This window comes from Panicum virgatum, chromosome 2N, assembly GCF_016808335.1.
Source record: "Panicum virgatum strain AP13 chromosome 2N, P.virgatum_v5, whole genome shotgun sequence".
NCBI lineage: Eukaryota > Viridiplantae > Streptophyta > Magnoliopsida > Poales > Poaceae > Panicum > Panicum virgatum.
The window spans coordinates 57,421,008-57,436,176 of NC_053146.1; the positions used below are offsets into that span (position 1 = coordinate 57,421,008).

At 42.1% G+C, this 15,169-nt stretch overlaps 3 protein-coding genes across 3 annotated transcripts; 2 read left to right on the top strand and 1 right to left on the bottom strand.

The window, feature by feature from the left end:
* The first annotated feature begins 201 nt into the window (after positions 1–201).
* Positions 202–4,086, top strand: LOC120658389. Its single transcript, XM_039936663.1, has 4 exons — positions 202–768; positions 2,646–2,882; positions 2,993–3,210; positions 3,617–4,086. Exons 1-4 carry the CDS (start codon positions 520–522, stop codon positions 3,789–3,791), a joined length of 879 nt encoding a protein of 292 aa, XP_039792597.1. The 5' UTR covers positions 202–519; the 3' UTR covers positions 3,792–4,086.
* Positions 4,087–4,503: 417 nt separating this feature from the next.
* On the bottom strand, positions 4,504–7,120 carry LOC120658403 (GRF-interacting factor 10-like). Its single transcript, XM_039936677.1, has 3 exons — positions 6,698–7,120; positions 5,693–5,917; positions 4,504–5,323 (listed from the first exon to the last, which is right to left on the bottom strand). The coding sequence occupies exons 1-3, from the start codon at positions 6,939–6,941 to the stop codon at positions 5,007–5,009; spliced, it is 786 nt and encodes a 261-aa protein (XP_039792611.1). The 5' UTR covers positions 6,942–7,120; the 3' UTR covers positions 4,504–5,006.
* A 4,043-nt stretch (positions 7,121–11,163) lies between these two features.
* LOC120658437 (CDGSH iron-sulfur domain-containing protein NEET) lies at positions 11,164–13,411 on the top strand. The gene is made up of 2 exons (XM_039936718.1): positions 11,164–11,478; positions 13,031–13,411. The coding sequence occupies exons 1-2, from the start codon at positions 11,264–11,266 to the stop codon at positions 13,128–13,130; spliced, it is 315 nt and encodes a 104-aa protein (XP_039792652.1). The 5' UTR covers positions 11,164–11,263; the 3' UTR covers positions 13,131–13,411.
* Positions 13,412–15,169: the final 1,758 nt, after the last annotated feature.

The following is a 15,169-nucleotide window of genomic DNA, read 5'->3' on the forward strand; positions in this document are numbered from 1 at the left end:
TCACGATGTGTAATATTTTATTCGTTGCATTATTATTTGTTCGTCATGTTTAACTATTTTGTTCGTAAAAAATAATTATTTATTTGTATTGTTAAAATATTTATTCTCGTAAAAAAACAAGCCACTTATACAAATGCAATATCTAAATCACCTGATGAGGAGACAGATTTTTTTTAAGCCTCTCTGCCCAATTTCGCACCCGAAAAATCTCGCCAGAAATTAGAATTCCTTCCACCTTTCTGGCTCGCACCCCCCCCCCCCCCCCCCTGTCTTCTCTCCGAGTCCGCTCCGATGCCGTTGCCTCTCTCCTCCACCTCATCATAAACGCCTCCGGCTCCGACGGCCTCTTCCCGGACCCAAACCCTAGCCGCGCACTCGCCGACCACGCCGAGCTCGCCGGAACCCGCCCGACCCGAGCACAATTCCGCTCGGGTCGCAGCCGATCCGGCGGCTCCCCTCCCGGACAGCCCGGGGCCGTGCCCCCCCGCGGATGCTAGCCTGATCGCGTCCCCACGGTCGATGGGTTCGCCGGGGTCCGCCAATGGCAGACGCGGCGAGTACGTGAGGATCCCGGAGGAGGTGGAGGTGGCGGCCAAGGGGGAGGCCGACACCGCGACGGCCCTCAAGGCGGCCGCCGCGGCGGAGTGCCCGAGGGTGCTCCGCTGGCGCGCGATCCGGTGGTGGGCCAAGGTCGCCGTGCTCGGGATCTTCCTCGCGGGGGCCGGAGCGGCGGCCGTCGTATTCCTCGGCCCGCTCGTCATTAAGAAGGTGCGCGCTCTCGCCCCGTCTCTCCTGCCCCCCCGTCCTCCCACCGCCGCCTCGATTGCTTCCGCCGCGGATCGTGCGGAGATTCGTCGCCAACGCGAGATCTCTCCTCTTTCTTCCGATTCTGCTCAGTTTATGTCCGTCGAATCGTCGATTCCGACGTGATTTGCGGGGTTGTGCGTGAATGTTTGGATATTTGCTGATATTTTTTGTTTGTGGTAGGGACATCTTCATTGTTCCATTTGTATTGTTATGGGTGTTTTTTTTTCCGTGGCTAGCTCATAAGAATAGGCGACTAATTTTCGTTTAGCCAATTAGCCTATATTATCAGCTGGAGGATCAGGTTGTGGAGCGTTTTAGGATCTCAATCTTTAGCAGAATTTAGAAGAGCCAGCTCTTTGAAAGTGGGAAGGAAGTTACCAATAGATTTCGTTTCGATTTCAATTTAGGATATGACTGGGTCGGATGGGGCGTCGCTGTTCAATGTGTGAATTTAGCATTATTCCCAGCTGGAATATGGGAGACGGAGAAATTCTTTGCCAATTCAACAAGTTTTGACATCGGCCATGCGTTTCACTAATATCTAGTGGACCAATATATGTGGGGTCTGCACTCTTGGTGCTTCGGTAGTTATATGCTTTCACTAAAAGGTGGATGGATAGGAATAATCTCACAATCCAACTGGTTCTTGATTTTTTTTTGGTTGTAAAGATGTGGTACTGTTACTCCTAGTTGTAAAGAACATCATGTTTTGCAATTCTTCCATAGCATTTTAATTAAAAGAGCTCACTTTGGTGAAGGAAAGCATGTCCATTTACAACAAGCAATGGCCCATGGAAGCTTCCACTTGAAAGAAGTACAGCGTTTCCTGGTGTTTGGGCTCTGGACCCACTTGATTATGGTCTTGCTTGGAAGCAAACTCTATTGTGAAAGCCATTCCCAGAAGTAGTTGTATATAAAATAGTTTTCCATTATTTTTCCATGCTCCTGTTATTATGGATTTATGGTTAATTCATGAGGAATGTGTTAGAAGTCCTTTTTGGCTTAACATTTTGGTTGGGTGTTGAGGTTGGCAATACAAGTTGTGTTTTGCTAGCTTATTTTTCTGTAGTGTGTTCAAAGATCTTAATTTATTATGTCTTGATAGATCTCTTTGGAAACCAACTTTTGGGGGTGTCCGGATTGGATGAGGATGTCATTGTTAATGATTAAAGTCGACTTAGAATTCTGCTACTGCTAGTGTGCATCAACTCTTGGAAAATAAGAAACATCATACACCAAGGAGCGATGGCTTTCTGTTAATGCTAGCCATTGCTTGTGACTGGCTTTTATATTTAAGATAGGGACCGGTGCTGTGTTATTGTCTGTGCTTGCGATACCACTTTTTATAAAAGGATTGGAATTGTTGTCAAATTCATGTTTACAACACGACCCATAATTGGTAATTAGACCTTATCATCCCTTCCAAAGGTTTACAATATCAAGTCAGATCAGACGCTTATGTACAAATAGGTCAATAGCACGTGGAAGGAGCAGCCCTAATTAGAGGTCATGTGCTTGTCAACACTGCTTGTTTGCGACCTTCAATATAAATTATATGGGATAGAGTTCTCCAAGGAAGTTGATGATGATAGGCATTATGCTAAAGGTTGGACTCTGACATCTTCAGTTCGGCAGACTAGAGAACTTACAGTATCATTCTGTTGAATCAAGTGAATTGGTTGCATCATCTATTTATCTGTTGAATTCAGGGTGACCACCTCATAATCCACTAGAGAACTGGTTACCTGGCTTACTTTAGTTGCTTTCAACACCCTATTATCCCTGGAATTATGTTCTTAGTTTCTTGCTGACCTTTATTTTCGTGTTGGCATTGACAGGTTGTTGCACCTATTCTTTACTGGGAATCAACAACTTTCAGCAGACCAGCTATTGCTCTAATATGTTTTGGCGCAATTGCCTTGTTCCCAAGTGTTTTGTTACCTTCTTCACCATTCATGTGGATTGCGGGGATGACTTTTGGATATCTTTATGGGTTTTTAATAATCCAAGCGGGGATGAGCATAGGCATGTCATTGCCTTATTTTATAGGCTCTGCATTCCACTGTAGGATACATGTGAGTCTCTTACTATCACCTTTTCTTCCTCATGTTTATATCCAAATTGAATAGCAGACTGATTAGCAAATTACTTGGTTTTGAACATTTGGTTGGTAATGGTTCTGCAGAGATGGTTGGAGAAGTGGCCAAAGAAAGCAGCTTTTGTAAGGCTTGCTGGCGAAGGAGATTGGCATCATCAATTTAGGGCTGTTGCTTTGCTCAGGATTTCTCCATTTCCATATATAGTTTTTAACTATGCTTCTGTGGCTACAAATGTCAAATATTGCCCATACATAGCTGGTTCAATGGCTGGAACCATACATGAAACTTTCCTTGCAATATACAGGTTTGTACATATCTCTTGCCCCTTCCATTTTTTTTATGCTGTGGTTGCTATCTTATTTCTGCATTTTGTGGAGCATGCCTGGTATCCAATGTGGTGAATTTGTGTTGTTATTAAATGAATATGCAATACTTTGTAAGCAACATTTATCATGTTACATCTGATGTACTTTTTTGTGTTAGCTGTTTTCGTAATCACCCATCAATTGTTTTTTCTAGTATTTATATATGATTACAGTTTGATGGTGTGGAAATATTGTCAATTAGCTTGTTCATGCATGAAACTGGAGTCATGGCGTGCATCCTATTCTGTACTATTTTGAGCATAAACTTTGAAAGTTGAGCTGCTGTAGTATATATTTTCTGTTTCTTGTTGGGAGAATCTAACCTCTTTTAATTTTCGAGAGCAGTGGGAAACTTCTTCAAAGCTTGGCTGTAGCAACTAGCGAGGGGTCCTTCTTGTCAGTGGATCAGATTATCTACAATGGAATCGGCTTCACAATCGCTGCAGCTTCCACTGCTGCAATCACTATCTATGCAAAGAAAGCGCTTCAAAAGCTCCAAGCAGAGGATGATATATTCTGAGCGCAAGAGGCCTGTGCTCCGGACCAAACTAGTTTCCAGTCAGATGTACTATATATAAACATTTGCTACTAATCTGGTTTCCTGTGTCGACTACCTGACTACAACCATCTGAGGGGATGAGAGTGCTGCAGCAACTGTAAAGAAAATAGAGATCCAGAGAACACTTATGTTTTCTGTTTTTTTTTTCTTGTTTTGTTTTCTGTAGAGAGAACCATCAACTTCGTCATTGTATTGCGTTACGCGATGTAAATTCCTATGGAAAAACTTACTTCCCTTCCTTTCACCAACTACAAAGATGTGCAATGCTTCATGCCGGGGGTAGCGTTGATATCCTGCCTGCAGGCACGATTCGCGTGCTCCATTGTGATGCATCGTTATGCTCCTGCAACGTTGGACAATGCATTTGGCGTTCGTTCCATGCTTGCAGAACTCTCGAACCGATACCTTGATACAACGCTCGTCCCACTGGCCCTCAAATTCAATGCTACGTTATATTTATGCAAGGACAATTGATTTTGAAATCAGGCGTCACCATCTCAATAAAGGAAGAAGTACCAGGTACAGAAATAAATCTAAATTGTTCCATTAATGATGTACGATCTCCCAAATCAAGCTTCAGTTTCACTAGATGCACGAACAAGGCAATATGGCACCATGTTTCAAAAAAAAAAAAGCTACAACAGGAATCTCTGCCAGTCCACCCAAACAAAACTGACATCTAATTGTGCAACCCAGAATTGGTTGCTGACATTCATAGATCAGAATCACTGCTCACATCCAAGAAGTTACCGAATCTCTCCACAAGGCATAAAATTAAGGATCTTCCACTTGTTATACAACTGACAAATCAGATAAGCGCACAGGCCATCAAAGGTAAACATAAAAAAGCACAGTATCCAGTCTCACAAGTTCTTCCATCGGCTTCTTGGATCACAATGCGATATTGTCAGTTCAGGGAGGATTTATCAGATCATGCCGCATCGCCTACCTGAAGGCCGAAGGCACGACAACGCTAAATCAAGCTATACACCTAAGAGTGAAATTTTCTGTAACAGCTAAGGGAAGTTCTTGCATCTTCCTCGCAGACACTGCGCTTGCTTAATGAGGTTATAGCTAAGACCACACTACAGTCTTTCATGGATTACATGCAATAAGAAGAGGGCGCTAGTTGCTAGCGCTGTTATGCTCTTTCTGCGACTACTAATGCTGCATCAATTATATAGACTGCACAGCAGCAGGTGCTGCCACTGCAAGCTTCTTGTTACTTGGGCTCTTGTCATCAGCCTTCTTGGCACCTTCAGTAGCCTTGCCAGCAGTGGTTTTTGATCCTGATGCAGAATCAGGCTCGTCGTCCTCGACAACAAGCTGTACAGGACGCTTGCGACCACGATGCATATGACGCTCACAGTATTTTTCGTTTGGGATAGTACTTCTCCAGCATCGCCACTTTTTACCATCTGTTCGCCGGCATCTCCCAGGTTCCGGCTCGGGGTTCTTCCCAAAGTCCAAGCACAGTGTTGCCAAGCCCATCACTGTTCAATCGAGTTATACAGATATGTTAGAATGCCTAAAATAACTCATATATAAGAATTTCCAACTTTATGCATTTTGTTTAGTAAGATGCCCTAAGCCTAATTCAACCAGGTTCCTCCATTAATCCCTTAGTAACATGTGCATCAAATTGCATTTCATCTTAACCTTGCTTAGCTAACAATATGAATTAACCTATACAAACAAGGACAACTTGAAATGACATTGATAAATTTATCTCTTGTACTGCCATACACATTGCAAACAACTAACACTGATATCTGGTGAACACTTGGTGAAGGTCCACCAAAAAATTCATTAGATTTTCACAAGAGGAGCACACAGATGATGAAACAGGTTAGAAGGCATACAGGTAGGGTACTTCTGGGCGCCTTCAGAGGATGCACCAGTTACACTCTTCCATATTGGAAAGACGAGATGAGTAGGCACAGGTACTCGGGCAGCCATGTATTGATATACCCGGGACTGCTGCTCTAGCTCCTGAAGTTGCATCGCTGTGAATGCTGCGCCAGCACCACCAGGGATCGATGCCACAAGCGCCTTCATTTCCTCCTGAAGTGCTGCTGTTGCTGCAGCTGTAACAGAATAAAAAAAAAAATCTCAGAGGCGCACAGGCAAGAATTTTAAGGGCAAATAGATATAAATACTCAATATGTAGATATATGCTCGAGTAGTTAGTTGGAACAGTGAGCACAAAAGCAGACCTGATTGGTTGGACAACATTAATAAGCTTCAAATTCATGTTCATTCATGTTCACTGTATAAGTGAAAATCAACATAACAGCAAAGGGAGTGAAAGGAAGGTCTTCAGTTTTCTAGCGTGGCTACAAGTCAAACGAACCTAATAAAGGAGCTAGAATAAAACAAACTACCTTTTCTGAAGCTTTCAAGCTTTAAGTAACATAGAGAATTAACAGATTTGTACAAGTACAACAGCAATAACTATTCCTCTTCAGCCTATGATGTTTTGCATCTATCCTCAACAATAGAACAAAGCTATGAATACAACTAGAACAAAGCAAGAGGAAACCCCCTGAAATCCCCTCGTACTTGACAACAAAAGGCGCTGTTAAATCTAGAAACGACAAGTTACAGTGTATATACACTGAACAAATAATCCCAGCCTTGCCAGATGAAACAAAACAGCTGTTCAAAATTTATTGGCAAGTAAAGTAACAAGCACCCAAAAAGAATATTTTCTTTTCTTTCTTTCTGTTTCATGGCAACTGTTTCAGTAGGGAAAAGACGTCAAGAACTAGCACTACCGTATCCATGCATCTGACAGGCCATACACTAGCAGCGACTAGTACCACGGCCATAGCCGGGGAGAACCTCTGCAGGAACAGGCACCGTACCTTCCTCCGGATCCTCGACCAGGACCAGATCTCTGCACGCGCCGTCGTCCTTCTCCCCCTCTCGATCCGCCTTCTCCCCCTCCGGTCCTTGCCCCGTCCCTTGCGCCGCCGCCACTACCGCCTCCCCCTCAGCCGGCGCCGCCGCCGACGGCGCCACCTCTACCTGGGGGTTATCCACTCCTCCTCCTCCTCCGCCGCCGCCGCCGCCGCCCGACGGGTTCTTGGCCTCCCCCTCCGCCGCCATGGTCGCAGCAAAACGGCGGCGCGGGGAAGCGGGTGGGAAAAAAGGTATCTTTGGGGGCGCGGATCGGAGGGGGACGGAGGAAAGGCCGGTGATAGGGCGCTCTCGCTTTGACGGGCGCGGGCGGGTGGGGGGAGAGGGGAGGAGGGAGGGACAGGGCCGTGCCGAGGGAGAAAAAAAAAAGATGGGGGCCGTGCTGTTTGTTATCAGGTGCGGCGTCCCGGGGGTCGGGGAAGCTCTCGAACCCAAATCGCTAGGCGCACCCGGGCGTTTTTTTTTTGGGAACGGCGCACCCGGGCGGTTGGGTGGGAGTATCAAGTATGGACCTGGATTTTGGGCAATCAATGGTGGCGCGTTGCAGGCTTGGCAAGGTTTTAAAAGGACATGCTTTCTACTTCTGGAGGTGCTGTGTGCTTGTGTGAGCATCGGTTTCTTTTCTGTTTTTCTTTTTCCATCAATCACAGTGCATTAGATTATTTGGTTGAGCACCAGAGTTGAGGATGGAGGCTGTACGGATTTCTTGGACTTTCTTCTTTTTGATTGATATATAAAATTGCGTGAGATTGTGTCCACCAATTGTGTATGATTCTTAGTACTAGTTTCATAAACTTTGGAGCTACCAACTGTGGAAATATAAATATGTGTTGGCCAATTTTTTAACACCTTCGGCATTTACCTCCATACTTGTTGGGCTAATATTTATTCTTTCTACTTAAATTATATTTGATACAAAATAGTTTTTTCTTAAAAATATGATACTCTTTTTTTTTGCAAGCATGATAGATAGAAAACCATGGCTACTAGCACATTTTTAGTATTTGTGCAATATGCACAAAAAACAGTACTTCCAAAAGTTTTTTTTTTCAACATTGGGCATATGACAAAGCACATTCTACTCCTGTAACATCATTTTAGTTTTGAACACAAATAAGAACAATAGCTATTAGTATCGGTAAACCGTATTCCGTACTTCTTTTCTGGAATTTAATTGCATCTCTCGGCTAACTTACAAAAGAACCTCCAATATTGCAAAAGGGACCACAATAATTGCGGTTGTTCGCTTAGCAATATGGTTCTAAGTTATGTCATGTCACATGTATCCCTAGCTAAAACGCAACAAAGCACATTAGCACTTGGCATGTAGCAATGTACATCCATGTAACTTGGATGTATTCCTATCCAACCAACCTTTCTTCCCTAGAACCCCAATTTTTAAATACTTTTACACCAATTGTGTGATGGTTCAAATTACCATACAAGTGTCACCTTTTATATATGACGTGGAAAACATAATACAAACTCCATAATTTGTGGTGTTGTATCTATGCTTACCAAACTGATGTTTCGTCTACGTCAACCCAAACTTTTTTTAAGTTTTTTGCCCTAGTTGTTTGATGGTTCAAATGACCATGTAAGTGTCACCTTAGATGGTACAGAAAACATATCATTGACTCTATAATCTGGAGGTATGCCTAACAAAATGACGCTTCTCCCACGTCAACCTGAACTTTTTAAGAGATTTGCACCAGATGTTTGATGATTCAGTAGACCATAAAAAGTTTCACCTTGCATGGCTTAGAAGACATATCACGACTTGACAATCTGGAGGTATGCCCTAACGAGTTGATGGTTCTTCCACGTCAACCCCAAGCTTGTTAAATTGCTTTACACAAGTTGTCCAATGGTTGAAATAGCCGTTCTTTGGAATTAATTTACTAATAAAATTCATAATGAATCCAAGCAATACAAGTCCATAAGTTAATGTTTTTTACATAATTTTTTTCAATCTGAGAAATTTTTTAGATGTCTCGACTCACACTTAGTTTAAAGTTTTTTAAATTGAGAGTACTAGTTATTTGGTCAGCTGATATGGAAGTGAGATAAAAAAAAAGAGTATTTTATATTATTGGACCCACATGCTCCTCTCACATGTTCTTAGACTACGTAAAATAGATTAGTTATTTGCTCGTCACTAGTGACTACTCTTTTTTTTTGCCACTGTACTATTAGACCCACATGCTCCTCTCATATGTTCTTGGACAACGTAAAATAGATTAGTTATTTGCTCGTCACTAGTGACTACTCTTTTCTATTTTTTTGCCACATCAAATCTAACTGTTCGGCTGGTGGCTGGGTGGTGGGAGTGTGTGGTACTGTAGCAGCATCCAGATGCTACAGTACTACGTGAGGGGGCTGATCCAGCCAGCGCTGGTGTTCGAGCCAGCCGAACAGGACCGTTGAGCCTATTCGGCTGGCAAGGTTTGGCTGGGCTGGAGCCATGGCAGGCCAGCCAGCCAACAAGCCACGGCCGGTAATCTCAGACAGGAACAGCATAGGTGACTGAGAAAGGAGCTACCGCGGAACGGCTGGATGGCTGGCTGGGCTTAAGCCCAGCCAGAATCACCCATCCGAACAGGCCTTTTTTTCATTTTTATATTTGAAAAAAACAAAATTTCAAAAATAAATGTCGAATAGGGAAATTTTCAAAAATGGGTGCCTGTCGCCCATCCAGTGGGCGACATGAACTAAATGTTAAAAAAAATTATATTTAGGTCCTGGCGCACAGGGCCCATTAAACAGTGAACTTGTAAAATCGATATAAAATCATATAAAAATAGGAAAAATAGAAATTCAACTGTTCTAGATTCTATGAAATAATATCTATAACTTTTTTTATATAAAGTTTTTTATTTGATCAATGTATCTAAATCAAGAAAAATAGTTCTTGTACCTAGAAAAATCTGAAATAATTCATTTGGTCTAGTTGTGCTTATCTAAAATTTACCAAACTTTTTTATAGCTCTTAAGAAATAAAATAATGGTACTGTAAAAGTTATGGCTTTTAATACTTATAGCAGCATGGATATATAACCCATTTAAACTAGACATATTGCAAGATCTAATTTAAAAACTTATTCTAGAAATGTTTTCTAGGCCTACCAATTTTTACAAGTCTATGCTCACCATATGAAACACTCTGACCAAAGATGACATGCATCCAAAGGATGGATCTTGAGATTTAAGTAAAAGTGCATTAAACTGGTATTTAAAATAGAGCAATATACATTGATCAAATGAAAAACTTTATGTAACAAAAGTTGTAGATCTTGTTTCATTGAATCCAGAACAGTTGAGTTTGTATTTTTTTTTATTTTTCTACAATTTTATATCGATTTTACAAGTTTACTATTTAATGCGCACTGTGCGCCAGGACCTAAATGTAATTTTTTTTACATTTAAGTCCTGTCGCCCACTGGTTTTTGAAAATTTTCCTATTCGACATATATTTTTGAAATTTTATTTTTTAAAATACAAAAATGAAAAAAGCGCTCCCGAACAGAGCGGTTGCTGCTGCCACGCGTGTGCTCTCTTCCTCGAGTCCTCCTCCACTCTGAATTTCAGCTTTAAAAAAAACTCTGAATTTCTGAATTCTGATGACCGTCACGGGTACTTCTCTGTCCTGTTTATTCTTTTTCCGGCCTTGAAGCCAGCAGCGATGTATGGAAGGTGAGGACTTTTTTATTCTCTTGGCATGTAATAAAAGTTTTAATAGAAAGATTAGTTTAGTAGTGTATAAAAATATCTCTTTACTAAAACACGTACAATAGCCCTTTTAGTTTTGGCTTGGCGACTAGCCGTGCACACGCCACGCTATGCATGCTGTGCGGCCTGGTTAAAATTAGGCTGCTCCAATTGGGTTTTAGAAGTTAAGACCTGTTTGGTTTCCAAAAATCCCTAGACTCTCCAAAAGTCTCTGGGACTAAACTTAAAACTCTCCATATTTGGTTCCAATAATTGAAGAGACTAACCTCATTAAATAAAGTGCTCAAAGGACTACTTTACCCCTAACCTTGCATGCATGCATGTGGACTGGGTAGGATTATGAGGGGTAGTAGGTGGGAATATGGGGCAAAAGTCCCAAAAAATTCCTCAAGAGAGTCTTATCTAGTTTTAGTCCCCAACACAAAAAAATTCCTAAAAAATACCTCATGTTTGGTATTTAAGTCCCATAAATCCCAGAGACTTATAGAAAAGTCCCACCAACCAAACAGGATCTAAAACCACCAACCTAATTCATCAGTGTATCCCAACCCAAAAAATGAAAAATATCAAATTTCAGAAAAATGCTTCCAAAAGAAAAAGAAAAGAAAAGAACAGAACAGGTCGTCCATCTGGGGCCGCCGCGGCTTGTGCTCGCCACACACCCCAAATCCTCCGCAGGCGGCCACGCACACACCTCCTCCCGCGACTTCAACAACCCAAAGCCATCCACAACAACTCCCAGCCTCCCACCAAACCAGCCAACAACCTGCTGGAAGAAGACCATGGCGACCCCGTTCTGCGCCGCCGCGTGCCGCTTCCCCGTCGCCGCCCGGCCCAGCGCGCAGGCGCCGAGGCCCCGGCGCGGCGTGGTGGCCGTGCGGGCAGAGGCGGCGGGCGCGGGCGGCGGGATAAACCCGGCCATCAGGAAGGAGGAGGACAAGGTGGTCGACACCGTCCTCACCGGCGAGCTCGCCAAGCCGCTCACCGCCTACTGCCGGTACGGCTAGCTTCTCATCGGATTCCCTTTCTCGGTTTCTGCCGCATGTCCTATGCTTCGCTAGGCGCCGAGGGAGGGAGGGAGGAGCAGAGGACCATCGCGTGTGGTGTGCTGGTGTGGTGTTGTGGAATTTGGATGGACGAGTAATTATTTAACCTTACTCTGATGGCATGGTGGGTACTTCTTCATTCTTCTTATGCTGGGGATGCGCGCCACTTGCGAGTTTGCATCCTGTTCGTTAAAATGCACAGCTTTAATACTTGATAGAATTGCTAATTTAACCTTTATATCTTGGCAGCCTGTTCAACTCAGCCTCAAACAATGCATTTCCATGATAACTCGAAGAACAAATCGATAAGCTAGAGTAGTTCTTCTTGTTAGCATAACAGAGATACTGTTTGCAGCTCCACGTGCTTGAAATCACTACTGCACTTTGATTCGTTTTTAATATCCTAAATGTGCTAGGGATCTTAACAGAAGCTTTAAATAAATAATTCTCTGTAGTCCCGAGAGGAGCTTAGAGAAAACTCAGAACAAGTACATAAGAAACATATATCCATCGTACTTCTGAATTTGTTATATTTAGTTCAATGCGACACCAGTTGTGCCGCTGAGGCGCTGAACCGGACTGTGTTCAGTAATAAATATTGAACTGTCGATGCAAGAAAGAACTAATCTGGAGCAGTTGATTCCTTGTGATCGACTAATACTTTTAATGCTCTGTTTTGCGGTCCTCACTCCTCAGAACTCTCTGGAATTTATTGTGCTAATATCAGAGATGCTGTGTCACAGAGAACAGTAAATTTGATCACATAGCATACTAAAGGCGTAAAAAAAGAGAGTATTCCACTGGAGTTAAAACATCTCTGTACACGAGCACAAATGCAACCATATGAATGATATACTGAGCCATACTATATGGAGTTGTGACCTAACTGCAGAGGAACTTGCACTGACACCATATGCAATTGTAAATACAGTATCTTCCAGTGAGAATATTTGCCACCAAAAAACAATCCAAACCAGGGGCGGAGCTAGGTAGACTCCGGGGGATGCCCGGGCACCCACGCCGAAACAAAAACTCAATACTAATCATCAAATTTCCACCTTATAAATTAGAGAGCTAGCAGCAAAACCATAGATAGGGCACCCCCCTCGATTCAGTTCTAGCTTCGCATTCCAAACAAGTTCTCGTGTCTGCAGTGGGGGTCATACACATCTTGCGAACACTTTATTTGTCTAAGTGAACTAACAGTGCTTATGATATTACCATGATGCTATTTTTTATATCAGATGGGCATATTTTGACCCCACCTGTCTATACATGAGCATGCCTTGCCTGGCACAAATTTGCATCAATTGAACCCAGTTCACCATGGATACTTTTACACAAATATTGAGCGGATTTTCATACTGCAGAGTACAGATGTACGCATGTTCAGAGTTCTGCCCGGTTTTAGTTATTTTGATTACAAACTTCATAATTATTCTTTAACATTGCATTTGCTCATTTTCAAACTGTTCTGACCTTGATTGCTTTCTTTGTATTAAGGTGCTGGAGATCAGGAACATTCCCACTGTGTAATGGAGCCCATGTGAAGCACAACAAAGCAACTGGTGATAATGTGGGGCCCCTGCTCGTTAAGAAGTAGATGGAGTTTCTAGTTCTAGGGTTATGTTGAGCGTTGAGCTGAGTACTATCCGTGTGTCATGATATATGATTTTTCTTAAAGTGTACAACTATAACATCCTATCACGGCTGCATCGATCCTTCAATCAGAAAATAAAATGAGTTGCTCATGATACGACAGCTTCAGGTCTGTGGAAAGCGTCGATGAGAGATGAGATGATACATGTAGCCCCGAGAGATGGATAATCATCGAAATATGTAGCACTCGGTGATGGCCAATGAAGTTATGAGCTTGTGATTTTCCGTTGTCCTGCTGCTATCTTGCGGTTCTCCTGGTGACGAAGTTATGTTGCTGATACATTCTCCTGATGGTTGCGTTACGATTTTTAAGGCCTAGGAACATCTAAATAACTGCATGCCTGTACCTGCTGCTTGCAGGAAGTTCTAGTACAATTGTACCACTTGTTCCTGGCATCTTGTAACGGCATTTAATGTGCCTTATTGCTGAATAACATGTGCTAGGAGGGAAAGGAAAAAAAAAGGAAAAAAAGAAGAAGAAACGCACGTAAATTTCAGGTACTCGAGATCTGCCGCAGTTCTGCACTTGTACCTCCAATGTACGGCGCTCAAAATAAAACCCCAGTCCTTACAGAAGCAAGCACATCTGTAGTACTGGCCATCTGGGCCGGAAGACACGCATTCCTCCCGCATGGAAAAAAAAAGTTGTTGTAATAAAACCCCAGTCCTTACAGAAGCAAGCACATCTGTAGTACTGGCCATCTGGGCCGGAAGACACGCATTCCTCCCACATGGAAAAAAAATTGTGGCATGTATTTAATTTTTCTTCCATCAAACAATGATATTATTTATTTTCTTTCAAAAATAATACACATCTTCTTTTTTTCATAAAACTATGATGTCAATTAATATCCTTTCAAAACCATCAAGCAACAATGCCATTTATTTTTCTTCTAAAATAATATACGTCTTTTCTTTCCTTCCATAAACAATGATGTCAATTATTATCCTTCCACAAAAGAAAAAATAATGTGAATTATAGGTCAATATATGTGCAAAGAAAAATATGTGTATGTTAAAGGAAAGTAATATATGAGTACAAGAGGTGGGTATAGAAAATTATTGATGTAAAAAGTAATAGAATTTGGATGGAAAACATTGACGAAACCAATCTCCCCCTCCCTTTCGTCAAGCCTTTTGGCCTGACAAGTGGGGCCTCTACGAGGGGCATGTTCGTCAAGCCTTTTGGCCTGACAAGTGGGGCCTCCGTGAGGGGTACCTTGGGTCTAATCTTGGTGAAAAAGAGTCTCAATTATTTCAACTTTTATAGTATAGATAGATTTGGCCAACAAACGGAGCCTCCACGTTCGCTCTCAAGGCCTATAAATTACCACGTTAATCAGAGAAAAAAATTAAAATTAAAATTACCCACTACTGCCATTACAAAAAATTAGCCTAAAGTACCCATATATATGTTTATAAATTACCCACCAGTGCCATTAAAATATATCTATATTTATTTATAAATATAAATCTATCAATTATTTTGCATATCAAACTACATATCGTGCATACCTATAGGATACTAGCTACACAAACAATTAACATGTTTTACCACACGTATCTTATTATATTACCAAAATCTCAAATGCACCGTCACGATTATATTATTATTAGTCAAAATAAATAAAATAATTCTAAACTTTGCACTATATTAGACTACCACACTTCAAAGATTCATTGCCGACATTGCGACAAGACACTACTGCACCTCACAATTAACACCACAAGCTAAAAAAATAACACCACAATCAGATCAGGAACCAGGACAATATCGATCAGGCCATAATTGGTATAGTAGCTCATCAGGCTTAAACATGAACATAGGTTGCTGAAAGTCTAAACGGAATCTTGTGCTCTGCACTACGGAGATTTGTTGGCTTCCAAAAAGCAAGAAACTTGGGTTGATTATTCCTCAACAGAAACTAGGCCATAGAAGCATGACGTCATACAACAGACGACAGATTTAAACATAGTAGCAAC

Coding starts and splice junctions, on each gene's coding strand:
- LOC120658403 (XM_039936677.1), bottom strand. CDS start 6,941: ATGGCGGCGGAGGGGGAGGCCAAGAACCCGTCGGGCGGCGGCGGCGGC. Junction 5,918..6,697: donor GGTCGAGGATCCGGAGGAAG/GTACGGTGCCTG, acceptor ATTCTGTTACAG/CTGCAGCAACAGCAGCACTT. Junction 5,324..5,692: donor CGCCCAGAAGTACCCTACCT/GTATGCCTTCTA, acceptor TCGATTGAACAG/TGATGGGCTTGGCAACACTG.
- LOC120658437 (XM_039936718.1), top strand. CDS start 11,264: ATGGCGACCCCGTTCTGCGCCGCCGCGTGCCGCTTCCCCGTCGCCGCC. Junction 11,479..13,030: donor CCGCTCACCGCCTACTGCCG/GTACGGCTAGCT, acceptor CTTTGTATTAAG/GTGCTGGAGATCAGGAACAT.
- LOC120658389 (XM_039936663.1), top strand. CDS start 520: ATGGGTTCGCCGGGGTCCGCCAATGGCAGACGCGGCGAGTACGTGAGG. Junction 2,883..2,992: donor CATTCCACTGTAGGATACAT/GTGAGTCTCTTA, acceptor ATGGTTCTGCAG/AGATGGTTGGAGAAGTGGCC. Junction 3,211..3,616: donor ACTTTCCTTGCAATATACAG/GTTTGTACATAT, acceptor TTTCGAGAGCAG/TGGGAAACTTCTTCAAAGCT.